The sequence below is a fragment of the Hemitrygon akajei genome, chromosome 7 (assembly GCF_048418815.1).
Source record: "Hemitrygon akajei chromosome 7, sHemAka1.3, whole genome shotgun sequence".
NCBI lineage: Eukaryota > Metazoa > Chordata > Chondrichthyes > Myliobatiformes > Dasyatidae > Hemitrygon > Hemitrygon akajei.
Genome location: NC_133130.1, coordinates 57,930,600 through 57,958,034, shown reverse-complemented (window position 1 = coordinate 57,958,034; position 27,435 = coordinate 57,930,600). Strand labels below are relative to the sequence as shown.

The 27,435-nt window shown below is 38.4% G+C and overlaps 1 protein-coding gene across 21 annotated transcripts in view; it reads left to right on the top strand.

The window, feature by feature from the left end:
- Positions 1-27,435, top strand: part of LOC140730474 (neurexin-1) — a 1,634,325-nt gene that overhangs the window by 202,377 nt on the left and 1,404,513 nt on the right. For 16 of the 21 annotated variants that reach the window (XM_073050928.1, XM_073050924.1, XM_073050929.1 and 13 more), the window contains one exon: positions 21,406-21,435. The exons of 4 other annotated variants lie outside the window; for them this stretch is intronic. In XM_073050928.1, the coding sequence (XP_072907029.1) occupies positions 21,406-21,435 (30 nt within the window). Of the gene's footprint in view, positions 1-21,405; positions 21,436-22,323; positions 22,367-27,435 lie in introns of those variants that run through there. One more of the 21 variants, XM_073050944.1, reaches the window with a different exon arrangement.

Below are 27,435 nucleotides of genomic sequence, written 5' to 3'. Positions count from 1 at the left end.
TTATTCCTGCCAAAATGTAGAACCTCACACTTCTCAGCATTAAACTCCATCTGCCAACGTTCAGCCCATTCTTCTAACCGGCATAAATCTCCCTGCAAGCTTTGAAAACCCACCTCATTATCCACAACACCTCCTACCTTAGTATCATCAGCATACTTACTAATCCAATTTACCACCCCATCATCCAGATCATTTATGTATATTACAAACAACATTGGGCCCAAAACAGATCCCTGAGGCACCCCGCTAGTCACCGGCCTCCATCCCGATAAACAATTATCCACCACTACTCTCTGGCATCTCCCATCTAGCCACTGTTGAATCCATTTTATTACTCCAGCATTAATACCTAATGACTGAACCTTCTTAACTAACCTTCCATGTGGAACTTTGTCAAAGGCCTTGCTGAAGTCCATATAGACTACATCCACTGCCTTACCCTCGTCAACATTCCTCGTAACTACTTCAAAAAATTCAATAAGGTTTGTCAAACATGACCTTCCACGCACAAATCCATGCTGGCTACTCCTAATCAGATCCTGTCTATCCAGATAATTATAAATACTATCTCTAAGAATACTTTCCATTAATTTACCCACCACTGATGTCAAACTGACAGGTCTATAATTGCCAGGCTTACTTCTAGAACCCTTTTTAAACAATGGAACCACATGAGCAATACGCCAATCCTCCGGCACAATCCCCGTTTCTAATGACATCTGAAAGATCTCCGTCAGAGCTCCTGCTATCTCTACACAAACTTCCCTCAAGGTCCTGGGGAATATCCGGTCAGGACCCGGAGATTTATCCACTTTTAAATTTCTTAAAAGCGCCAGTACTTCCACCTCTTTAATTGTCATAGGTTCCATAACTTCCTTACTTGTTTCCCACACCTTACACCATTCGATATCCTTCTCCTTAGTGAATACCGAAGAGAAGAAATCGTTCAAAATCTCTCCCATCTCCCTCGGCTCCACACATAGCTGACCACCCTGATTCTCTAAGGGACCAATTTTATCCCTCACTATCCTCTTGCTTTTAATATAACTGTAGAAGCCTTTCGGATTTACTTCCACCTTATTTGCCAAACCAAACTCGTAACTTCTTTTAGCTTTTCTAATCTCTTTCTTAAGTTTCCTTTTACATTCTTTATATTCCTCGAGCAATTCCTTTACTCCATGCTGCCTATATCTATTGTAGACATCCCTCTTTTTTCGAACCAAGTTTCTAATATCCCTTGAAAACCATGGCGCTTTCAAACCTTTAACCTTTCCTTTCAACCGAACAGGAACATAAAGATTCTGTACCCTCATAATTTCACCCTTAAATGACCTCCATTTCTCTATTACATCCTTCCCATAAAACAACTTGACCCATTCCACTCTCTCTAAATCCCTGCGCATCTCCTCAAAGTTAGCCTTTCTCCAATCAAAAATCTCAACTCTAGGTCCAGTCCTGTCCTTCTCCATAATTATATTGAAGCTAATGCTATTGTGATCACTGGACCCGAAGTGCTCCCCAACACATACATCTGTCAGCTGACCTATCGCATTCCCTAACAGGAGATCCAACACTGCCCCATCTCTAGTCGGTACTTCTATGTATTGTTGCAAAAAGCTATCCTGCACACATTTCACAAACTCTAAACCATCCAGCCCTTTTACAGAATGAGCTTCCCAATCTATGTGTGGAAAATTAAAATCTCCCACAATCACCACCTTGTGTTTACTACAAATATCTGCTATCTCCTTACACATTTGCTCTTCCAACTCACGCTCCCCATTAGGTGGCCTATAATACACTCCTATCAGTGTTACTACACCTTTCCCATTCCTCAATTCCACCCAAATAGCCTCCCTAGAGGAGCTCTGTAATCTATCCTTCCAAAGCACCGCCATAAGATTTTCTCGGACAAGCAATGCAACACCTCCTCCTCTGGCCCCTCCTACTCTATCACACCTGAAGCAACTAAATCCAGGAATATTTAGTTGCCAATCACACCCTTCCTGCAACCATGTTTCACTAATAGCTACAACATCATAATTCCAGGTATCAATCCACACTTTAAGCTCATCCACCTTTCTTACAATGCTCCTAGCATTAAAATAGATACATTTAAGATACTCTCCACCTCCTCCTCTCTTTTCATCCCTAGCAATGCATTCAAATTTATTATCCTTTTCTTTCTTCTCCCCTACAACTTCGGGCTGAGCGCATCCCTCCTCCATCACCTGCCTGTCCTCCCTCACACACGGTCTACTTACTTGCTCTACTGGTGAACTAACCTCCTCTCCCATAGTTTCCTCAAATTGATTTCCGCCCCCCCATCTTACTAGTTTAAAGTCTGCCCCGTAGCCCTAGCAAACCTCCCCGCTAGGATATTGGTCCCCCCAGGATTCAAGTGTAACCCGTCCTTCTTGAACAGGTCACGCCTGCCCCAGAAGAGGTCCCAATGATCCAGAAACTTGAATCCCTGCCCCCTGCTCCAATCCCTCAACCACGCATTCATCCTCCACCTAATTCCATTCCTACTCTCACTGTCGCGTGGTACAGGCAGTAATCCCGAGATTACTACCTTTGCGGTCCTTCTTCTTAACTGCCTTCCTAACTCCCTATACTCTCGTTTCAGGACCTCTTCCCCTTTCCTACCTATGTCATGACAGAATAAAAGGTGGGGGGAGGAGAAGAAGGACAGCTAGAAAGTGATGATAGGTGAAACCAGGTGGGTAAGAACTGTAAAGGTGAACAGACTACACTCCAAGTGTGTCCTCACCAATGACTTGCACAACTGTAATGTAATGTTCGAATTCCTACATGTAATGCTCTGGCTGATGACAATAAATTCACTTTCCATATTTTTGTAATGAAATTGTTATTAGCTTTATCCCAATATTTAGTCTCATCGCCTCCACTTTGAGGATACATTTAAGGTGATTATACTATTTACTGTAAGCAATAGGTTTTTAATTATTTTGAATATAGAATTTTAGAGGTTGTTATCCAGACTGACTGGGGTGTGCAAGTGAGGAAATTGAAGATGCAATTGCACACGGGAGTATTGAGGCAAAGGTCATGAAGTTTATTGATTAGTTTTGAGGGGATGATAGCATTGAAGGCCAAGCTGTTGTTGATAAAGAGCATCCTGATGTATGCATCTTTGCTGTCCAGATGTTACAGGGTTAAGTGAAGAGCCAGTGAGGCGGCATCTGCTGTGGTCCTGTTGTGCTGACAGGAAAATTGGAGCGGATCGAAGTTGCTTCTCAGGCAGGAGTTGATATAGTTCATCACCAACCTCCCAAAACACTTCATTACTGTGGATGTAAAAGTTACTGGATGATAGTATTTGTGGCAGTTTACTATGTTCTTCTTAGGCACTAGTATAACCGAAGCCTACTTGAAGCAGTTGGGTAACTCAGACTTCCGCAACGAGACGTAAAAAATTTTAGTGAACACTCCAGCCTCTTGACCAGCACAGATCTTTAGTACTTGGCCAGATACTCTGTCTGGGCTGGATACTATCTGTAAATCCATCCTCCTGAAGAATGCTCCTACTTCAGCCTTAGAGACTGAAATCACAGGGTTATCCGGGTCTCTGAGAGTACACGATGATTCCTCCATGTTTTGCAGGTCAGTGCAAGTATAGAAGCTTATCTGGGAGCGAAAACCCGTTGTCACCTATGTCACTTGATTTTACTTTATAAGAGATGATAGCATTCAAGCCCTGCCACAACTGTCAAGCATCCTTCGTTGATTCAAATTTAGTTTGGAATTGTCACTTCGTCCATGAAATGACTGTCTGGAGATCATATGGCAACCTCTTGTAACTTTCTTAGTGGGTATACTGGAATACCTCTGAACTGGCTCTCCACAGATTGCATATCTCATGATTTATCCAGGGTTTCTGATTGGGGAAGACTCTGAATGCTTTTGTGGGAACGCACTTATCTATGATTTTTTATAAAGTCCATGATGAGTGTGGTGTATTCATACAGATCCACAGACGAGTCCTTGAACACGGCCCAGTGTACAGACTCGAAGCAATCTAATAGCTGTTCCTCTGCCTTCCGCAACCACCTCTTTGTTATTTTTATCCCTGAAGCCTTGCTCTTTTGCCTCTGCCTGTATACAATAGACAATAGACAATAGGTGCAGAAGTAGACCATTCGGCCCTTCGAGCCTGCACCGCCATTTTGAGATCATGGCTGATCAATTCCTATCAATACCCGGTTCCTGCCTTGTCCCCATATCCCTTGATTCCCCTATCCATAAGATACCTATCTAGCTCCTTCTTGAAAGCATCCAGAGAATTGGCCTCCACTACCTTCCGAGGCAGTGCATTCCAGACCCCCACAACTCTCTGGGAGAAGAAGTTTTTCCTTAACTCTGTCCTAAATGACCTACCCCTTATTCTCAAACCATGCCCTCTGGTACTGGACTCTCCCAGCATCTGGAACAAATTTCCTGCCTCTATCTTGTCCAGTCCCTTAATAATCTTATATGTTTCAATCAGATCCCCTCTCAACCTCCTTAATTCCAGAGTGTACAAGCCCAGTCTCTCTAACCTCTCTGCGTAAGACAGTCCAGACATCCTAGGAATTAACCTCGTGAATCTACGCTGCACTTCCTCTACAGCCAGGATGTCCTTCCTTAACCCTGGAGACCAAAACTGTACACAATACTCCAGGTGTGGTCTCACCAGGGCTCTGTACAAATGCAAGAGGATTTCCTTGCTCTTGTACTCAATTCCCTTTGTAATAAAGGCCAACATTCCATTAGCCTTCTTCACTGCCTGCTGCACTTGCTCATTCACCTTCAGTGACTGATGAACAAGGACTCCGAGATCTCTTTGTGTTACTCCCTTACCCAAATCTATACCGTTCAGATAATAATCTGCCTTCCTGTTCTTACTCCCAAAGTGGATAACCTCACACTTATTCACATTAAACGCCATCTGCCAAGTATCTGCCCACTCACCCAGCCTATCTAAGTCACCCTGAATTCTCCTAACATCCTCATCACATGCCACACTGCCACCCAGCTTAGTATCATCAGCAAATTTGCTGATGTTATTTTCTATGCCTTCATCCAAATCGTTAACGTAAATGGTAAACAGCTGTGGTCCCAATAACGAGCCCTGTGGCACCCCACTAGTCACCACCTGCCATTCCGAGAAACACCCATTCACTGCTACCCTTTGCTTTCTATTTGCCAACCAGTTTTCTATCCATGTCAATGCCTTCCCCCCGATGCCCTGAGCTTTGATTTTACCCACCAATCTTCTATGTGGGACCTTATCAAATGCCTTCTGGAAATCGAGGTACATTGGAGAAGGAAAACCAAGTGATCAGATTTCTCGAAATTCAGACGACATTCCTCATCATAGTATAGTAGTGGCCTAGTGTGTTGGGACCTTTGATGCTACAGGTTATATGTTGATGTCAATTGGGCAGGGATTTCTTTAAAAAAAACCTGATTGAAATCCCTGACTATGATATGAAAGGCATCATGGTGGATTGGTTCTTGGTGATGGCATCATGAGGTACCTCAAGTGCTTGATTATAGTTGGCTGCTGGTGGTATGTAATCTGCAGTCAGGATCACAGAGGAGAACTCTCTAGGTAAATAGAATGGTCATTAGGTGTCCAAGGTTGGGAGAACACGAGTACAACAAACCATCATTTTGGAGCATCGCAGAGAGTTTATCATCTAAACATACATTTGCATCTTTTGCCTTTTCAAAATCAGCTGGTTGGTCCATCCTGTGACTTGAGAAGCCTTCAGGTTTGATCGCCATATCTGGTGTATTCTGAGCAAGTCACTTCTCAGTACAACACAGAGCACAATTTTTCATTTCCCTATGATACAGCACCCTTGCTCTTAGGTCCTTAATTTTGTTCTCCAACAACTGCACATTTGCTAATAAGATTCTGGGTAGAGGAGGCCTCATCCCTCTATATCTTTCACCCTTGCTTGGACTCCCCCTCCCTCTTGCCTCACTTCTGACCATGGTGATGTACCTTCATCTGCTTAAAGGTGACATATCTGTTTGCCAATGAGTAATTTTCCTAAAATAGGTTATAAATAATATGCATTTTATGAAGTGCTGTCCTTCATCTTTATTCTTAATAATTATCAAACAACTTCCCTATATCTAATATTTTGTTGTAACAAAGGGGGAATGAATAAAATACAGGCATCTCTTCATATAATCATGCAGCTTGCAATGAAGGTAGTTCCATATCTGAGGAAATTAAGAGTGAGTGTTTCTCTTAAATGAGCTCTTGAGATAAGGTGGAAAAAAGAATAAATAAAACCTATTACCAATACAATGTATTCCCTCAATATTCCCCTCTAACAATTTTTCCGGATGGAAGTTGAAGTTGGGAGAACACACACCAGTCATCATTGAAGGGACACCAGTGGAAAGGGTGAGCAGCTTTAAGTTCCTGGCCATGATCATTTTAAAGGTTCAAACATATTGATGCAATCATAGGAAAGAGATGCCAGTGACTGTACATTGTTAGGAGTTTGTGAAGATTTGGCATATCTCCAAAGATTCTAATAAATTTTTACAGAGGTACCTGGAAAGCATTCTGAGTGGTGCATCACAGTCTGGTATGGAAGTTCCAATACAGAGAATTGAAAGAGGCTGCGGAAGGTATTAGACTGAGGCAGCTTCTTCACGGATGCAAAACATCCCCACCATCGAGAACATCTTCAAGAGGCAGTCCCTCAGGAAGGTGACATTCATCACTAAGTACCCTTGCCATTCAGAACATGTCCTCTTCTCATTGCTGTAATCAGGGAAAATGTAGTGGAGCTTGAGTAGCTGTTGGTGTAAACAGTAGTGGCTCCTAAACACTGGTGATAGCTACATATGGAAAGGTGTTGGTGAATCTAAATTGTGATCAATACTAGATGCAAAAAAAAATTAGGTGCTTGATCTGCATGCCAAAATTAATTAACATTTTGAAGAGATAAACATTTCATTATTTTGTATACAAGTTTTCCCAAAGCTGGAACATTCAGATTAAAGTAGATATTTGATTTTCAGAGACTGTGTATAATAAAATCTTGATTGAATAGAGTTTGTATTCGTTACATTTTTTGGCAATGGTTGAACATGACAAGAGACAGCTTTAACTTCAGTTTCAAATCACTCAAACTAATTGTTTTGCTTGGGTTCTCATTAACAACTATATAAACTTTGAAGATAATTAAACAGCTTACTCCATAAAGAACAATTAAATTGGCCTTTCCTAATGCCATTTAGTACCAATTCTATTTAAGAATTGCAGTTGAACATGTTAAAGTTACACCAAATCATGCTGAATTTGACAGAAAACTTCAGAGCTTATTATTCAACTTTAATAAAGTAGCTTTTTATGTAAGTATTTTGTTTACAAGGATTACACGTAAAAACCTTGAGAAATTTTATTGAGCTGACTGGAGTCAAAGGCCATATCACATATCATTTACCGTAGGTAAGGAAAATTTAAGAGAAAAGCTAATGTAGGGTCATCATCATTATGTGCCATGTTGTATGACATGGGTGATCTTGGAAAATTTTTCTGCAGCAGTCTTCTGCCATTTTCTTCTTCTGAGCAGTGTCTTTACAATATGGGTGACCCTAGCCATTATCAATACTATTCTGAGATTGTCTACCTGCTGTCAGTGGACTTGTGTTATGCACCAGTTGCTCATAAGAGCATCTACAACCTGCTCCATGGCTTTATGTAACCCAGACTGGGGAGCTAAACTGGTGCTACACCTTGTCCAAGGGTGACCTGCAAGCTAGTGGAGGGAAGGAGCACCTTACACCTCTTTTGGTAGAGACATATCTCCACCCCACCATCCAAAATATAGAGTAAACATTTTGTTCAACATGATCATTTATGCAGACATTTATTATTGTGCTATCGTCAATGACTGCAAGTTATATTTTCTGTTCTTATTGCTTTGTGTTTGTCAAATATTGCAAGCCACGTCAGAAATTATTGCAAGGAGAATAGTAATACGCCTGAAATTCTATTTCTGCCATTTTATACAGTCTCTTTCTGGAGTCCAGTGTAATGAAAAGGAAGATAAATTGTATCATCACAGTAGCTTTTTTCTGAGTTACGTCTTGGGTTCAAGGATGAGTTTTGTTAAACTCAGTTTATTGGTTCAAAGGTGATTGAAAAATCCTTTGTGGGACTTAAAGATTCGGCAGGTAGTACTTGAACAGTGTGACTTCCACGTTCCCATGGCTGAGGCTTGAAATTTCCAGCTTTACTTTGGTTGATTAAAATCCAGGATTTCTATGAGTTGGTCAGGGTATTACAACATTTCCATAGAGATCTTGAAAATTTCTTCGAAGCATTTTCTTTGTCCTCCCGAATATCCCTTCCTGCATGGAGAATTTCATCAGGAATCAGATTAGATACAGGAAAAAGAAGACATCAAAGCAATTTGATAGTGAAGAGGGTGCTGATATTGGCTCTTCCATCTTGTGATCTTGATTTTGGAGGATTTCTATGGATTGTGTTGGTGGTATTTTTCCCATGCTGTCAAATGTCATGTGGTAGGTTGCCCATGCCTTGACTGCAGGTAAGGGGAATTGGGATCACTATTTCACACTGTACCTCCTTAAAATCAACAAGACAAAGGAGATGGTCAGCAAAATCAGGCCAACTTGCTCCGCTCATGCCCCATTTTACCTTGGTGGCACAGCAGTGGTAAATACAAGCAGTTTCAAACTTTTTAGAGTGCACATCACACACAATCTCTGAGGCCTAGAACACATCCTACACAGTTGAGAAAACTCATCATGGCCTCTTCTTTCTGAGAAGGCTGAAGAGAGCTGGACTTTGCATGTCTATATTCATTATTCTACAGATGTGCAGTGGAGAGCATCCTGACAAGCTGCATCACTGCTTGGTACGGAAACTGCACTGAGGTGGAGAGAACGGCACTACAATGGTAGGCAGAATTGCCCAATGTATCACCGGCATCAACCGATCTACCATCAAGGACATGTATACAGAAAGGTGCCAGAAAATGATCAGTAACATCATGAGCATCCCACACACCCTGCTGCTGTACTGTTTGTCCCACTCACAACAGGGAGAAGGGTACATAGCGTCCATGCCAGCACCATCAGACTCAAAGATAGTTCCTTTTCCCAAATAGTAGGCTGATCAACACCTCCTCCCACTAACTCCACCACTACTTTATCATTTCATGACAAAAGGTTCATTTTATTGTCAAAGTATGCAGATACATTAGAATTCTGATACTTGTCTTCTCCAGATAGCCATGAAATACAGAAATTTGACAGCGACTCCTCCTCCCCAGCACAAAAAGGAAAAAGAAACAAGATACACAAACTGCAGGACCTCCACCCCCTTCCTTGCAGACAAAAACAGTGTCAATAGAATCAAATCCCTCACCCCTTGCTCACAGTAAAAAACAGCGACAATAGCATTAAATCTCCAACCCTCTCCTCCGCAGAGAAGAAAAAACAATGGCCATAACATTAAATCTCTGACCCCCCCCCCCACAGAAAACACCGGCAGTAGCAACAAAACCCCAAACCTCCCTCTCACACACCCACCATACACAGCCTAACATCACTTTATGGACATAAAATCGATCCTGTATATAAGATATCTTATGCGTTTATACTAACTTTTAAAAATTATTGTTGTGCTTTTTATTTTTTTGAGCTGCATCGGATCTGGAATAATGATTATTTTGTTCTCCTTTACACTTGTGTACAGCAAATGGCATTAAACAATCTTGAATCCTGAACCGTAAACCCTAGACTTGCTGTTTTTGAAGACTTGATCTCAGAACAGCAGCGTCGACTAATTGTAATTTTTTTCTTGTTGCTGTATACACTAAATGGAAAAATAGGCAACTCTAATTTGATTGCACAGAAGTTGATTTCAGATATGCTTTGAGAAAAATAATTGAACAGTGTGTCTTCTGTAAATCAGAAGAACATTGTTCTTTCTTTTGAAGCTTACATGTATTTTAGTTATTGACAATGACTGAAAGTTTTGCTGTGAACATTTATATATGGCCTAATTATCCATAAGCCAGAGAGACTCAAGTTGTGAAGTGACTACAGAAAATGCTGGAAGTAATCATTAGGCCAGCTGCATCTCTAAAGAATCCATTAGAGTTAATGTTATAAGCTGATAACTTTGCAGTAGAAATTATTTCTCACTTCACGTTTGTAGTGTTCCCTGTTTTTACAAGTCAATGTTTATTATTCCAGAACACTAATTGCATTGTGCTGTGTACTAATTAAAAGTGAACACTGAATTTAATTGAGTGCAACTTTTAATTTGTATTCATGCACACTGATTCTTTAAATATTTTTCAAAGTTATGTATAGTTTTAATTAGAACACATTACTCTTATCTAAACTCAAGTATTAAAACATTTTGCATGTGCTATAGGTAGCTAGTTATTACTGGCTACACTGCTAATAATGTAACTGTGTAAGGCCCTGATCTTTGAAAATAACAGGTACGTTTGACTGAAGAATACTTAAACATAAATGTTTACTTGAATAAGATGACAAGGGTTGTTTAACTTATGTAGTTCAGTACAGTATGCAAATGCATACATATACATTGGAACACAATGCCATGCATTAAAATAAAAACTGTTTCAAGTTTTGGATATATATATATATATATGTAGACTCTTTGCATTCATAACATGTTGACTATTTCAGATCTCATATTGCCTATTAATGAAAATTGGAGCAGCAATTAAACATAAGAACATTTGCTCTTTGTGCATTATTAAATGGAAGTCAGATTCTATCTTTACACTTACCAGAGAAAAGTCATTGCCCTGATTTTGTTAATATATTGACCATGTAAAATGCAGGATGGCTCATTCAGTAATGTGGCCTTATATTTGCAATGCAATTAATCAAATTGATTTGCCTTATCTTATGTTTTCTAAATTTTAGTGACATTAAAATGCTCTTCTGAAATTAATACTGAGATTACCTTCCACAAATGAATGTAGAAGTTAATGTAAGTTCTGGTAAAGATATATTATAACTTTATTTTTACAAAAGTTGAAAGAAGTTATATGGCTTCATTCAGAAATTTTGGATTAAGTATTGTAAATAAATGGCGATCTCAGTGAAATCACAATTTCAGTTCAGAAATGTTTAGAAACTATTTTCTGAAATTGCTTCATAAAAGGCCTCCCTGATATTACAGCTAATAAAAATTGCAGAAGGAAATTAGTAAAAGAAGAAACATGTTACAAGTATTTTTTTTTTACTAACTGATCTACTTAGCAGCTGGAGCTCTCACTGTTGCCAGAGCTTTTTATGTAAAATTGTGAAACTCGGAAACAAATTGGGCCACATCGCTACCTCTGCCCTTTTAATAGCAGAGTAAAGATTCAAGATTGCATTTCATCATGAAGTTCAACTTTGTATAAACATTTATCAATGAATTATATTTATATATAAAGCACAGCTAAAGGTATACTGCCCAGTTAGCCAAGCTCCAATTAGTCATCAAGTTGAACTGCAAATTTGGGACTTCATATCTGCATTGAAAGCTTTTTGGTATCTATGTGGATAAAGTGGTTGCCGTTCTCAGCCGAATTCCTACAATTTCTTGACCGATATCTTGAGTACCACCTACTCAAGTGTTAGAGAAAGAACATAATTCATAAACAGACATTAGAAAGCATGTTCATAATACAAAGCAAATATTATTTAAGTATTTACCCGGTACATAAAAAAGTAAAAGTTCTCAGTTGTATGAGGCATAATAGTTATGGTATATAGGGTTTGTTATGACATTAAAAGTAGAAACATTTTATGCAGTAGAAGGGATTTGTTAAAGGTCAAGCGTATTGAGACTTGTCTCATTTTAGAAAACTGCTGATTTAAATTGAAAACAAATCTAAATCAGACAATTTTCTTCTGTCACAAAGCATTATTTACATAATAGCCAAAGCGTGCTTGGAAATTTGAGCAGTTTTGTAGAAGAGTGACTGCATGAAATCTGGAAAATGCCGTTTACAAATGTGGAAGACCTGAAGTAGCTGGCAGGTTGGCCACAATGTACCTCCCACCATGTTCAGCTGCCGGTCTTAAGAGGCCATTGGTAGGGTGTGGGCTTGCTGAGATCTCCCAAAGGTGTCTTTATGGATCCAATGCTAAGTCTGATGTGGCACAGGGCTTTTACAGCTAGTTATATGTTCATGTTATTTAAGAAATGAGTTTACTTGTTTCTTATTTAATTTTTCACAGACAGCAAAACTGAGGATATGGCTTTACTACCCATCACAGGTTATATCACAAGTGTTATGGGTGGACCTCTTCCTGACTGATGGAAGGGACCCCTCTCTATAATTCAAGGTCCATTGCATTGAGTAGTGTCTCATCATTGGGTCTTGAGTGCTTGTGGCCAGCAAGTTTGACCGTGCAGATGCAAGCAAGCTAAGCGTAGGTCAACTGCCCAATAAACATACGGAGCAGGCCCCACTTGGAAAATCACAGGCCAGTCAGTACAAGACACATCTTTCTCATGGGCACCAGCACCAGAGAGATCCACCTGTGTTTTTGCAGAAGTCTGAAGTTGACCTGGACTTGGGCTACATGAGCCCGATGGGGCTTCATAAACCTATACAAGTTTCTTGTTTCTAAGACTGGGAAATGATTTGCTGTATCAGTCAATATAATGTAAATACCACATGCCATTTAGTGAGAAATGGGTATAAAAGAAAAAGTTAGTAGGTCTTTTTATTTAAAATAATTTAGATATTTTATATATATTTAATTGTTCTGTTTTTAATGAATTGTTCTTTTCTTGAGAAGTATTGAGGGGCTTTTGAATGTTTGAATGTCAGTGATGTTGATCATCATTCGATTTCAGTTTGACAGTAACTACCAGAGGCCAGGACTTCATGGGTAATCTCTTTTAACCCACACAGTCAGCCAGCTACACACTACAAGCTTTGCACTACAGTTGATCACTCTGTGTTGCTTTAGGCTACAGCCCAGTGCTGAAAGCTGGCCTCCAGGTGGAATACAGCACAGGATCATGCATTGCTCATGAAATGGCTTTCTTATGTTCTAATTTAGGTACGAGCAGGTGTAATGTTAGTCTAGCACATTTTTGTTGTTTAAAAAACCTTTCACTGAGTCCATGTGATACAATCCTCTTCACTTGGATGTATCAAGATTGAATAACAAGAATTTTGAGTAACCAGTAAAAAGTATCATGCCACACACACAAAATGCTGGTGGAACGCAGCAGGCCAGGCAGCATCTATAGGAAGAAGTACAGTTGGCATTTCGGGTTGAGACCCTTTGTCAGGACTAATTAAAAGAAGAGATAGTAAGAGATTTGAGAGGGGGAGGGGGAGATCCGAACTGATAGCAGAAGACAAGAGGCGGAGGGATGAAGCTAAGAGCTGGAAAGGTGAATGGCAAAAGGGATACAAGGCTGGAGAAGGGGGAGTATCATAGGATGGAAGGCCTTGGAAGAAAGAAAGGGGGAAGGGAACACCAGAGGAAGTTGGAGAACAGTCTTCCATGTGAGAGGGAAAGAGTGAGAAAAAAGATATATTTATTAAATAAATGAATGAATGAATGAATGAATAAATAAATAGATAGATAGATAAATAAGGGATAAGGTAAGAAGTGGAGGAGGGGCATTAACGGAAGATAGAGAAATGAATGTTCATGCCATCAGGTTGGAGGCTACCCAGACAGAATATAAGGCGTTGTTCCTCTAACCTGAGTGTGGCTTCATCTCAACAGTAGAGAAGGCCATGTGGAATTAAAACGTGTGGCCACTGGGAGATCCTGCTTTCTCTGGTGGACAGAGCATAGGTGTTCAGCGAAACAGTCTCCCAGTCTGCATCGGGTCTCACTAATATATAGAAGGCCACACCAGGAGCACTGGATATAGTATATCATACCAGCAAGACTCACAGGTGAAGTGTCGCCTCACCTGGAAGGACTGTCTGGGGCCCTGAATGGTGGTGAAGGAGGAAGTGTAAGGGCAGGTGTAGCACTTGTTCTGCTTACAAGGATAACTGCCGGGAGGGAGATCTGTGGGAAGGGATGGGGGGACGAACTGACAAAGGAGTTGCGTAGGGAGCGATCCCTGCAGAAAGAAGGGGAGGGAAAGATGTGCTTGGTGGTGGGATCTCATTGGAGGTGGAATAAGTTACAGAGAATTATATGTTGGACCCAGAGGCTGGTGGGGTGGTAGATGAGGACAAGAGGAACCCTATCCCTAGTGGGGCGATAGGAGGATGGGGTGACAGCAGATGTGCATGAAATGGGGGAAATGCATTTGAGAGCAGAGTTGATGGTGGAGGAAGGGAAGCCCCTTTCTTTAAAAAAGGAAGACATCTTCGGCCTGGAATGAAAAGCCTTATTCTGAGAGCAGATGTGGCAGAGATGGAGGAATTGAGAGAAGGGGATGGCATTTTTACAAGTAACAGGGTGGGAAGAGGAATCGTTCAGGTAGCTGTGAGAGTCCGTGGGCTTATAGTAGAGATCAGTAGATAAGCTGTCTCCAGAGATAGAGACAGAGAGATCAAGGAAGGAAGGGAGGTATCGGAAATAGACCAGGTAAATTTGAGGGCAGGGTGGAAGTTGGAGGCAAAGTTAATGAAGTCAATGAGCTCAGCATGCGTGCAGGAAGCAGCACCAATACAGTCGTCGATGTAGCGAAGGAAAAGTGGGGGCGGATGCCAGTATAGGCTTGGAACATGGACTGTTCCACAAAGCCAACAAAAAGGCAGGATAGCTGGGACCCATACGGGTGCCCATGGCTACACCTTTAGTTTGAAGGAAGTGGGAGGAGCCAAAGGAGAAATTATTAAGAGTAAGAACCAATCCCACTAGACGGAGGAGAGTGGTGGTAGAGGGTAACTGGTTGGTTCTGGAATCCAAAATGAAACAGAGAGCTTTGAGAACTTTCTTGTGGGGGATGGAGGTATATAGGGACTGGACGTCCATGGTGAAAATAAGACGATGGGGGCCAGGGAACTTGAAATCATTGAAAAAATCCAGAGCATGAGAAGTGTCACGAACATAGGTGGAAAGGGATTGAACAAGGGGGGATAAAACAGTGTCGAGGTATGCAGAAATGAGTTCGGTGGGGCAGGAGCAAGCTGAGACAATGGGTCTAACTGGACAGGCAGGTATCATGCCCGTTATCTTATACATGCACCCAATTTACAGTGTTCTGCAGTTACTTAAAAAAAAAATCCCAATTACATTCTCCAAGGCAAATGTTGCATTTGAAAGGCATCACACTAACAGTCACGCGGCCAGTTTGCTTGAGAATTCTCCATCTTGACTGAGTCTTAATCCCGATCTCATTACTGAAGGCACATGGTTACAATCCCTTCATCAGAAAGGTTACAGCAGCACAGAGGGGTTTGTGGTATTGAAAAACAAAGTAATGCAGTAAGTGAAAATATGTAATGAAAACAGAAAATGCTGGAGATCCTCAATAACATAAGCAGCATCTATTGTTATTAATAAAGAATTAATATTTCAGGTAACTACCTTTTTTTCTGAAATTAATATATATCGAAGTGGAAGCTGCCTGGCTTACTGAATATTTTCTCTCTGTCATTAAATGCTGGCCTTGTCAGCAGTGGCCATATCACACATAAATTCAACTAAAAGAGGCTATAAATTAGTTCAGACCTTTTTGAAATCCTAACTAGGACTGCTTCAAAAATGTTACATTAGTCAGTTGTAAAGAAAATATTTTAAAAAATATATTCCTTGTTCTTTTCTGATTAAGCAGCAAGAGGTATCTGAAAACAAAGGAGGTGTTGTACATATATTCAAGGTTATAAGAAATTACTTCGTTCTGGTTACATAAAGATTAAATACAGAAAGAAAGGACATGTTTAATGAAGTTGTAAAAGAGTCAAAATAATACTTATCAACCAATTACTAAGCCGCACTACCCCTCTCTCTCCCTCTTTCTGATGTTCCTGTCTCTATCTCCAACTCCTGGCTCCAGTCACAGACCAGTCTAAGAGAAGATTCTCTTTTGCACATTGAAATCCCACCTGTTTATACCCGTCAGGACTCAATTTCCTAATACTGTCCCATGGGACAGTTCTATCAGGCAGTATTTGCAACTCTGGAATCATCTTCCCTTTCAGAACAAACATTTTTTCCAGCATTATCTATTCTCAGAAGTTCTCACAACATTGCTGTGCACTGGTCCCCCTTGTACTTTCTCAAAACATTGCCAGGCCACTTTCTCAACTAACACCATTTTCTCTTACAAACTTCCATTTTGTGTTACAAATTTAACTCTTTCCTTACGTCAGCCTTGTAACTTTCTTGATGAAACTGCCTTTTATTTCACTACTGATCAACTTGCATATTTGAAGCTTACACAGTTTTGACTACTTGCCTTATTGGCAGAAACCTTACGATGGGCTCTTAGAATTTTGATTTTGCCATTGATATTTGTTTATAATTGTCACATGTACCAAGTTAATGTGAAGAGCTTGTCTTGCGTACTGTTAATACAATTCGAATAATTATACAGTGAACTGAGGTAGTACGAGGTAAAACAATAACAATGCAGCCTCCAAGAAAATGCAGTGCAGGTAACAATAATGTGTAAGTTCAGAGTCAGGTAGATTGTGAGATCAAGTGTACATCTTATCGAACAAGTGATCTGTTCAAGAGTCTGATGACAGTTGTCCCTGAGCAATTAAAGTACATGCTTACCATTAGAGGTTGGAAGTAATGACAGATAAGTTTGGTGATGATCAGAAGTGCCACAGCAGTACTGATACGTTTTGTTATATTTGGTATTTTTTCTTGTCTCTACTAATGATAGAGTGGTGCAGGATACTGAATGGTGTAAATCTACACCTTGACAGCTTCTTAGAAATATGGATCTGAAATGATTAGACTTCTTGTTAGTTCATACATTTTTAAGTGATATTGGAGGATTGACTTGATAACTTGATCAATTGCCTGGAAACTTGTTCAAACTTGTTGCTGTCCTTAATTTAGACAAATTTAACATTATTATTTCTATGTTAAATGATCTGGGCACAACATGCAGCGATTTCCCCTTTTAGTGTTACCATGGGCAAAGTAGCCAAAAAACATAGTCCAATTGAATTAATAAAACTAAGTGGATTGTCAGAATGGGTATTTATGTTGGCTCAAATGTACCTTAATTTTATTAAATTTAATTCTTAACCATTTTCTATTTTTATTTGTCCATAATGAAACTGATAAAAATGAGCAGGCCATTTAAATAAGACAAAAAAAGTTTTTTGTTTGGCAAAGTTAGGATGGCATTTTGCAAAGATTCTAAGCCATGTGTTATTATTACACATTGTTATAAGGGAGGGGTTGTTCAGAGCTCGCTTGATAATTGCAGGGGGATTAAAACTCCAAACCTAATTAGTAAGTAGTTTGGGAATATTAACATTATTTTCTGCCTTAAATGTGTATGTTTGTAGCTCTATATTAATGAAGTCCTTACACTAGCAGTGCAAATGCCCCAATGGAAACTTAATAAGCTGAGTGCTAAAGTATTGTTTCTCTGCAATGTAATTTCATCTAAAACCATAGTGAAATAATGTAAAATTTTTATGCAATCCTTATAAGAATGGTATATTATATCGTAACAAGGAACAAGTCACTTCAAGCTAAATTTGACATTTATTTCCACTTCTAAAAGGAGCCTCATCATTAAAGCATTCTAATGTTCAAAGTTACTTAATTTTGAAGTAAAATAATGTGAGATAATCTAGAAATAAATTTGTATGAAGGTAATTCTTCCTGTTGTTCCCTGAGAAATAACTGAACGTACTTCAAAGCAATTAAAGACTTGGATCTAAAGGGAGAACAGCCAAGAATTTAATTTACCCAAGAGTGTTTTTGTACACTCTGTAATAGAATTTACCATAGATATAATTGTGGAGAATGAACTGAAGATACATTTGTATAGTATTTTTGTTCTGGACACCAAGTGTAGATAAATTGCATAAGCTGTCCATGGATGACATGATCCAGCTACACTATAGCAGGCATTGGGTCAGGTTTAAGCCAAGCTTCAAGATTAATGAAAGCATGACTTCATTTGAGTTGCTGCAGGCTTGTCCAAAAAGCACACCTATGTAGATCCTCATTTAGATATTCTCTCTTAAGTCACACCCACTGACTTTTCAGTGTTAATTTTCACGTGCGCCTGTCCCCAAGTCCTCCCCTCAGTTTTCCATTCCTCTCTCCCAAGCCCTTCACTGACCACTCCATTTCCCCAATCATTGTCCAATTGACTTGCTCCTCAAGCTCCCCAGTGGCAACAGCTTGCGAATGAAGAGCCTTTGCGTGGGCATGAGAGTAAGTATGCTAAGCATTTTCTATTGTGCACAATAACTTGGGTCATGTCTGCCTTAGAATTTCAATGCTGGGCATCATTATAGAAAATTGCTGTGAGCCAGACCCTTCTCTGCTGTGCATGGCTGTTTTCATGTGCCTTTTCAGATGCTGTGTAATTTCCAGCTCTGTATATTGGGTCAAGAGTAATTCTAGAATGAAAAATATCACCTACTTTTGCACAATGTTTTCCAACTGTCATTTATGATATAATATGTTGGCATTTATTCAGCACACCAGGCATCAAGTGAATAGATTTGCCCCTTCAATTTTACCGGAACCATTTAAAAATAGTCACAGAGGAACAGGTAATTAAAATTAAACACTTTCCAATCAAAACACTAAGGGATGTGAAAAGCGACTTTAGAAGGGTTCAATATATATGACACCTTGAAGATGATTTTTTTCTGATAGTTATTTACTGTGATGGACATGACAGGAAATTTAGTTATGTAAAGGAATAACAATCTCAGGGATTACACTTCCAGGCTGGTGAGAACTACATTAGTACTGATATCTTTTTAAGTAATTCTCCTGCAAGACAATTTGACAGCAAGGACACAAGTTAAAATTGAGCAGTATTACAGGCTTCAAAAGACTTGGAAGTTCATCTCAAAAGTTGAGTTTTTGTTGATCATATGCACAAGTACATGTAATGTTGCAAAGGTGCAATGAAAAACTTACTTGCAGCAGCTTCACAGCCACAGAGCTTCATGGTAAACAGCATTCAGAAGTAAAACACAATTTAAGCATAAAGTATAAACACTTTTTACAAGAAGACACGATTAGAACATAAACATGTCCATTTTAGTGCATTTAGTGTTGAACTATCATGATTAGGCTTTTGCCAGTTGGTTCAAGAACTGAATTGTTGAAAAGAAGCTGTTCTTGAAACTGATGGTATGGTCTCTGTACCTTCTGCCTGATGTCATCTGCAAAAATGTGCCTTGTCCCAGATGCTGGGGACCTTTGATGATAGATATTGCATTTTTGAAGCAGTGCCTACAGCAGATACAACCAGGAGTTGGGAGAGATGTGCTTATGATGCATTGGGCAGAATCTACTACTTTGCAACTTCTTACATTCCTATGCCTTTTGAATTGCAGGATTAAACTATATTGCAACCAGTATGCCTTCTCCCCATAACCTTTGATACCTTTACTAAACAAGAACATATCAACCTTCAGTTTAAATATACCCAAAGATTTGGCCTTCACATTTGTTTGTGCCAATGAATTTCACACATTCACTTCATGCTGGCTAAAGAACTTTCTCATCTCTGTTCTAAAGTAATGTCCATGTATTCTGAGGCCATGTCCTTTGGTCCTAGATTCTCCTACAAGAAGCATCCTCTTGTTGCCCACTCTATCTAGGTCTTTCAGTATTAGGTAGGTTTCAATGAGATCCCTCCTCATTCGACTAAACTCCAGCAGCGACAGGCCTATAGCCATCAAACACTCCTCATATGTTCACCCTTTCATTTCCAGGATCGTTATCGTAAATCTCTTCTCGATCCTCTGCAATAACAGCACATCCTTTCTTAGATATAGGGTCCAAAACTACTCACAATAAATACTCCAAATGTGGTTTGATCAATGCATTATAATTTCTCAGCATTACCTTCTTCCTTTTTAAGATTCAAATTTGTTTGGTTTGCCCCTAGTGAACATGTTCTGTGAATCACAAACAAGAGAAAACCTGCAGATGCTGGGAATCTAAGCAACACAGGCAAAATGCTGGAGAAACTCAGCAGCCCAGACAGCATCTATGGAAAAGAGTAAACCGTCAACTGTATTCTTCTCCATGGATAGTCCCTGGCCTACTGAGTTTCTCCAGCATTTTGTGTGTGATGTCCAGTAAATTACAGTTTTGTTACTATGTTAGGCTCCCCTGACGTGATAATAACTAATTGCCTAAATCTATTAAAGACATTAATTTTCAAAAATACAATGACACTTTCAGTAGCTATGTTAAATGGGTTTCATAGAATTAAAGTTCTAGACTCCCGTCAGATTGTTCCTTCAAACCACATAAATATAAATATATTAAACTATGGAGATGGTATCATTGATGTTTAACTTTGTCAAATTCAGGGTATAAATTTCAACTTTCATTGCTGGGAGAAAAAATTGGTAGCTGTGAATAGATTTTACTTTTTTTATTTGTCAAAGATTTCAATGGGAAGTAAACTAGGTGGCGTATACATTGGGTAGGCAATCTACTTCAAGTTTTCTCTCCTAGGCTATAAAAGTTCTGACCTATCTCCAATTCTTCATTCAAAAAAAAGAATTACATTATAAATCATTCCAAATCAATTATTTTTGTACTAATATGAGCACAAATAGTAACATTCTGGAAGGGTATAAAATTATTTAATTGTTTAAATAACAATGTGCAAACTGCATTTTGTAAATCAAATTTGATAAGTATAGCTCAGTTGATAAACTAAACATTATATAAAATCCTAAATTTACTACATAGCAACCTGTTAAAGCAGGAAGTTGTATAACTATCAGAAGTTAATCACTGGAGACAATGCTGATAGCATCTCTGCTCAGTGTTACTGCTTTTATTTGGAATTTTAATCTTGCTTAAAGCTTTCCTGTAAATATATATTTAAGAAAGCAGACATGAAATTTAAAAATGTCACTTCAGCACAATATGTAGGCAGAAGAGTGGCTCAGTCACAAAATTTCCCTTGGGTGAAAATGACTTTCTTTTTAAGAGCCTTAATTCTGTTCAATGCAAATATGTGTATGTAAAAATTCTCAGATTTGTCCAATGCTATCTGGATCATATTTTCACTCTTCTGATCTTGTCCCAAAGCATTGCAACCTGTGGTTGAAAAATGCTTTTTTATTTCCCTGTAATGAGGACATCTAATCAAAAGGAGATGTCTGTCACAAAACATTTTTGTCATTGTGACAATACCTTCCCACATGCCCTTGTTCTTTGCTGACTCTGCTCTTATTTCCCTTTAAGGTCTGGCACACCTGATGATGGGCGACCAAGGTATGGGTTCCATTCCTTTTTACCACTGTGCTTCCTTCTTCTCCCCCTTTAGTAGTTGTCTTACTCTATCTAGAAATAATTGAAAAAGCTTATACCTCCAGTTTGGCTGTTTGAAGAAAATTCTGTCTTTCTTTATTCTTTTTGTTCTTTTTGCACTTGAGTCCAGCTTTTTTTTTCCTTTGCCTTTGTCTTTGTGCAAATTAGGATAAATCAGAATAGTTTTTGTGAAAAATGTTAGTGTTAACTAATTAAAGCTCTGTTATAATTATATTGACTGTGTAACTAGTTCGGAGTGCTTGAAGTTATAATGTTCATAATTTTGCTTGCTTATGTATCTGGTGGTATTGTCACTAATTAGTGCCTGCTCTCAGCTTGGGGTGTGATGAATTGTCACACTTTATTGCCATGTGTGCAGCAGTGTGCTTAGACCATCAACAAATTTGCATGGCTGATTGAAAATATGTTGTATGCATCTGCCCAGGCTGTTGGAATGCTGGAGGAATGGTTTTGAAAGCAAGTCAACCACATTCTCATTCCTGATTACATTCAATGTTCTTTATGAGTGATTTAAATCCTCTTCCTCACTAAAATTAGCATCATTACATGGAATTCATACATCCATCTCGACATAATGTCACTCTTGTATGTTTACATGTGGTATATTTTCTTGCTATGATTGGTTGCCTTAACATATATCATAAAACTTATAAATTGTTTCTCTTTTTATTCAAATATGCTTACTTCATTGGAACCATTCCATCACTTCCATAGGTAAAATTAAAGGTACAGAAGTCTTTTTTGGCATAATTAAAATATATACACGTAAATGCCACCAGTGCAAATAGGGGATAGTAGCTTCTTCTTCTTATCCAAAGTTTTCTACTGGGGAAATGATGTGTGGTTATGATATTATATTGCATTCTGACCTCAGGTAAGGCTACCACTGATTTTTGTTTCTCAGTATTCAAAGTGACCACAATATTCTTATCTGCTTGTTAGATACAATACCTTGGAAAACAGGGGGACAGTTCTACGTTGATGATGGAGAATTGAAATAATTATTTTTTTTTGGATTTTATGTTTTTTGAATGTTTTAACAAGTCAAAATCAGCATCTTGCAATAGATCATTGCCCTTTTGAAACCTGACCAAAGCTATTATAAATGCAGCGCTACTCATACAGTTGAACAATAACATTATTTTAATATGTCATGGACATTAATTGTATTGTGTTTTAAAATGAGTAATAGTTATTGGGTATTATACATTACAATTGAATAAATTCCATTTTTTAAATTTTAGTTGGTTCAGGCTGAAGGCATCTTTAAAATATCATGATCATCATTTTACTTGGGCTTAGACATAAAAGAAAATATTGCAGTTGTATTAATGACAGGTGCTGGATTCTCTTGGTACTCAGAAGCATTTAGTTGGTGAACAGCCATAAATATGCAGGAGCAACTGAGCTGAAATTATCTCAATTGTTGTGGCCTTAGGAGCTCTGCATTTACTTTCACTGCCTTTTGGTCAGAAAGGGGAAAACCGACTCTAAATTCCTGCTAGATGTGAAGGTGTGGATAAGAGTGTAAAATTAACTATCTGCTCCCACTGTCATTTCTTTGATTATGCATTTCTGAGTGAATTAAAATGTACTGCAAAATATATAGAATGCCCCTTAGGCTGTGGGGTAACCTCCTGAAAGAAATCTAAAAGAAGTTAGGAAGCTGAGGACCTAGATAAAACATGATTTATGATTTTGGTATCACAAAGACGAAAAAATCTGCAGATGCTGGAAATCCAAGCAACACACACAAAGTGCTGGAGGAACTCAGCAGGCCAGACAGCATCTCTGGAAAAGAGTACATTCGACGTTTTGGGCCGAGACACTTCATCAGGATGGTCTTCAGTTTTCTGCTCATTATATAGTTTGACCAGTTGGTTGCTTTGAGGTATAATTTTGTTCAGGAATGGACTTGCTGAGTGCAGGTGGAATCAATGAAGGGAGGGGCAAAAATGTAAAAGAGAAAGGCCCAACCAATTTTAAACTAGTCTCCAAATGAATCTGAATTCAGTTGGTACTTGGCATCTTGATCAGGCCTTATACAAGCCTGAATAAGTAACTGAAATGAGTTGAGTGACTCTGGGTGTTAGAATTGTAATTTGAGACCTTCTAGTTCCCCATGAAAAGAACTATGTAAGGAATATTCAAAACTATCATGCATATAGCCACTGTGAGCAATTTCTAAACATCTAAAATAAATGAAATTGTGTAATACCAATAGTGCATCACAGTCTTTAATAAATTAATGGCTATTTTCATTGCATTCTATTTACTTCTCATAACCATAAATGATAAACAAGTCTGATGAAAAGCAGGCAACTGGTTTAAATATCAGCTAATTTTCTCAACCAATATTAACTAGTTTCTTTTGTTGAGTTTTTTTTTTTGCTTAATTTCAGAGAAGCATTACAATTCTCTTTCATGGAATACGATAATTGCACTTACAATGGATAAAATGCAAGTTTGCTTGGAAATTGTCCAATCATCTTTGCAAAGAGAAAGAAAATGTTTCACATGCTATTTAGGTTTTATGTTTGATACAGAGATCTTGTATAGAAGAACACTAATAAGAAAAGAATTTTCTGTAAGATTGGGAAATCATAAAATATCTGCTTTTCTGTTTCCGAGGGCTGGATTTTGTTGCTGGTCACATAGGTGCTTTTGCATTCCAGAAAAGAAAGCTTGCATTTGTTTTTTTTTACCTCTGGTTTCCCAAAGAGTTGATTCAAATCATGATTCTTTATGGACAGATAATGTGATGATCTGATTGAGGGGCTCAAGGTGATGGCATTCAGACCATATTTGATACTCATGCAATTATATGTGCATTGGAAAATTGAGCATTGAAGGCCAAGACTCATCATTTGATGTGTTTCAGAGAGAAGATGTGCCATTATAACATTCTGCATGCACCTTTCTATGTCATTTACTAATGTATGTCATCTGAGTGTATCTTTCAGGACATCGCAATCATCTTTTAGAATACAGTTCAGGAACTGCATTAAACAGTTTCACGCAACTACATACACAGCAAACTAATATGATAATCACTAGACCAACTACTTTAGTAATGCCAAGTAAGTAATAAATATTAACCAAGAGACTGGGGAGTTTTTTTTCCATTCTAAGAGAAAAGATGGCCTCACTTTAAAGACTCATTGCTAACTGTGCAATGATCCCTAAGGAACACACACAAAATGCTGGAGGAACTCAGCATACTAGACAACCTGATGAAGGGTCTTGGCCTGAAATGCTGACTGTTTACTCTTTTACATTGATGCTGCCTGGCTTGCTGAGTTCCTCCAGCATTTTGTGTGTGTGTTGCTTGGATTTCCAGCATCTGCAGAGTTTCTTTTGTTAATGATCCCTAAGGACTGTGCTTCAATGCCATTTTAGATTTTGTGCTAAAATCTCTGAATTTCTAATTCAAAACAGAAATACTGCCAGCTACTCTAGATCACAGTTGAGAATACATTTTCCATTTACTATTTCTTATGCAATGGGTTATTGAGTTTACTTGTTTTGCATTTATGCTAAGCATTCTTCTCTTGAGCTACAAATTAGTTTCAATTACATTGAGTATTAGTAAGTTATATGAGGGATAGACTAAAGGTAGCAGTGAATGCTGCAAGAGCAATTGATGCATTTAGCATGCAATATTAGGTTTAAGCTCAGATTAATCGGTCTGCTTTCACCAACATGTAAGGGTAGCATTGTTTTATTAAATGTGTGTCTGTGCCCTCTGGTATAATTAGCTAAATGACTGTCAAAGTAAACAGGGTACTTCTATGAGAATTAAACCTCCTCAATTTTATTGTCATCCTTTTTCAAACTTTACTCTCATGAGGACCATGCCTGATGTAAATTATTTGAGAATTTTAATACAGTAGGACCAGAATGTTGTGTGAATTTAGTGGTTGCTGAGAAGTCAATGATGAATGTTTTTGTTTCTCTCTCTGATACAAGTGTAAATTATATTTTAGCTAAGATATTTGAGGTCATTGAAATTTGGAAATTGTTTTGAAGCTCTTGTTGATGTTTCTAGAAACAACACAGGGATCAAATCTTCTTTGTCAATAATTTCACATAAGTGGAAAATGGAGAAATCAATGCTCTAACCAAACACAAGGAATCTAGAATTTATGGGATGCATGTTAAAGAAATCTCCCTTGAAGCTTGCAATAAAAATTATCAAGGTTAATTTGAAAAACAGAATTTATCCATAAATTGTATAACATGGGATGAGGGCAATTTTGATCATGTATTCCCACTATTTTTTAGCAAATTTTAGATTTTGCCTGGCTTCTTGGTTTTTTTGTAAGTGACTTGCTTTCATATTTTTAAAGAATCTCATGGTAGGTGATAGTCTCCAGCATTTGTTTGAAGTCAGACAGCATGACTGCCTTTCACTTGATTACCATATTTAGTAATTAAGGATATTAAAGTGTCTATGATCACTTAAAGCTGTCTCCGTACCTATAGATTTAATTTATTAAAATAAAAAGGCTGTTACATAATTTATTTTAAAAAACCTTGTTATTCAACCTGTTAATATTTACTCATCTTGCTTGAAATATTTAATGCAGTGATCACATCCATCCCATTCAAGGTCATTTTATTAATGGTTCCCAATCTTACACTTTGTTCCATATGGGGAAATCTATGAATTCATATCCTAAATTCTGTCAATTGTGCTTTTGATGAGAAAGGTCTAAATTCAAATGCTACAGGTTATCCATGTGCAGTTATTTATTTAAGTAGACCCTAGAAGGCTGGCTCAATTGCTTTGCCTTCATGGGAGCAAGCCTCGTAGTATTACAGTATCCAGGAAGAAAAATAATCCTGATCAAAAGGTATATGTGATGAATGCTGGAAATATGAAATAAATGTGTAAAATACTGAAAGCAGAGCAGGACACACTCTGTGTTGGCTAGGGATATACTGAGCGTAAAGAAAGGTGGTTGTAATTATTAGCCAGTCATCTCAAAGGCAGGACATTGGTACCTTCCAAGCTGCATACTCCCTTTGATTGAAGGAATGCTCTCAAAGTTGCTGGGACTCTTTGCTCAATCCACTATGGCATGACTATGAATTAAAAACTGTGCTCCTTAAAGGTAGGTCAGTACCACCTTCTCAAATGCAGACATATGCTTGCCAAGAAATATTTTTAAAAAATCTGTAGCATGATTAATAGTTCAGTCTGATTACTTTGAATCAGAGCTGAAGGACACAGTAACTGTAGTCATAGCACTGAGGAAAAGTAGCAATACAAGAGTATGAACGTCTAAGGTGGAGAGCAGGAGTAATCAAGTGGTAAAGTGAATCATTGAAGGACTGACCATGACATAAATCAAGAAATGAAACAGGAATCCAGAGGAGTAGGAAAGTAGCAGGGAAAACTTGGAAAAATGGACTATACTGCGGTGACTAGTAAATCAGCAGAACATGGATGTTTTCAGATCACATGTGGTGTCCTGGAGTGCATTTATTATCTCCTTGATATCACACCAAAAGCTGCTGTGCCACCCTTCATCTCTGCCATATGACAGTTCTGGATTCCATGGACTGACTACTTCTAAAAATGCAAATAGAATGTGCATAATTGGAGCATAGAAACGAAAGGAAAAACGTCAGGTGAGGTTTATCACAAATAGTTAATCTAATAATATCCAGGATGCTATAACCTAGTTCTTTTGGACTCTCTGTTTTGGAGTAACATTTTTGTTAATTTTATTTTAAACTCAAAAATATTTTCGGTAATTGATTGAGATAATAAATTAGATATTCACCCAGAAGAAGGTCTTTAAAACTGAAAGGTTCACACTTATCACGCCCAGCATGTTTTCCAAAACATGGATCTTTTAATTTTGAAGGTGTTGATGATATGAGTAGGATAGCTAAGCCATCAGGTCTTGGAGAGAGACAGCATAAGAGGGGATA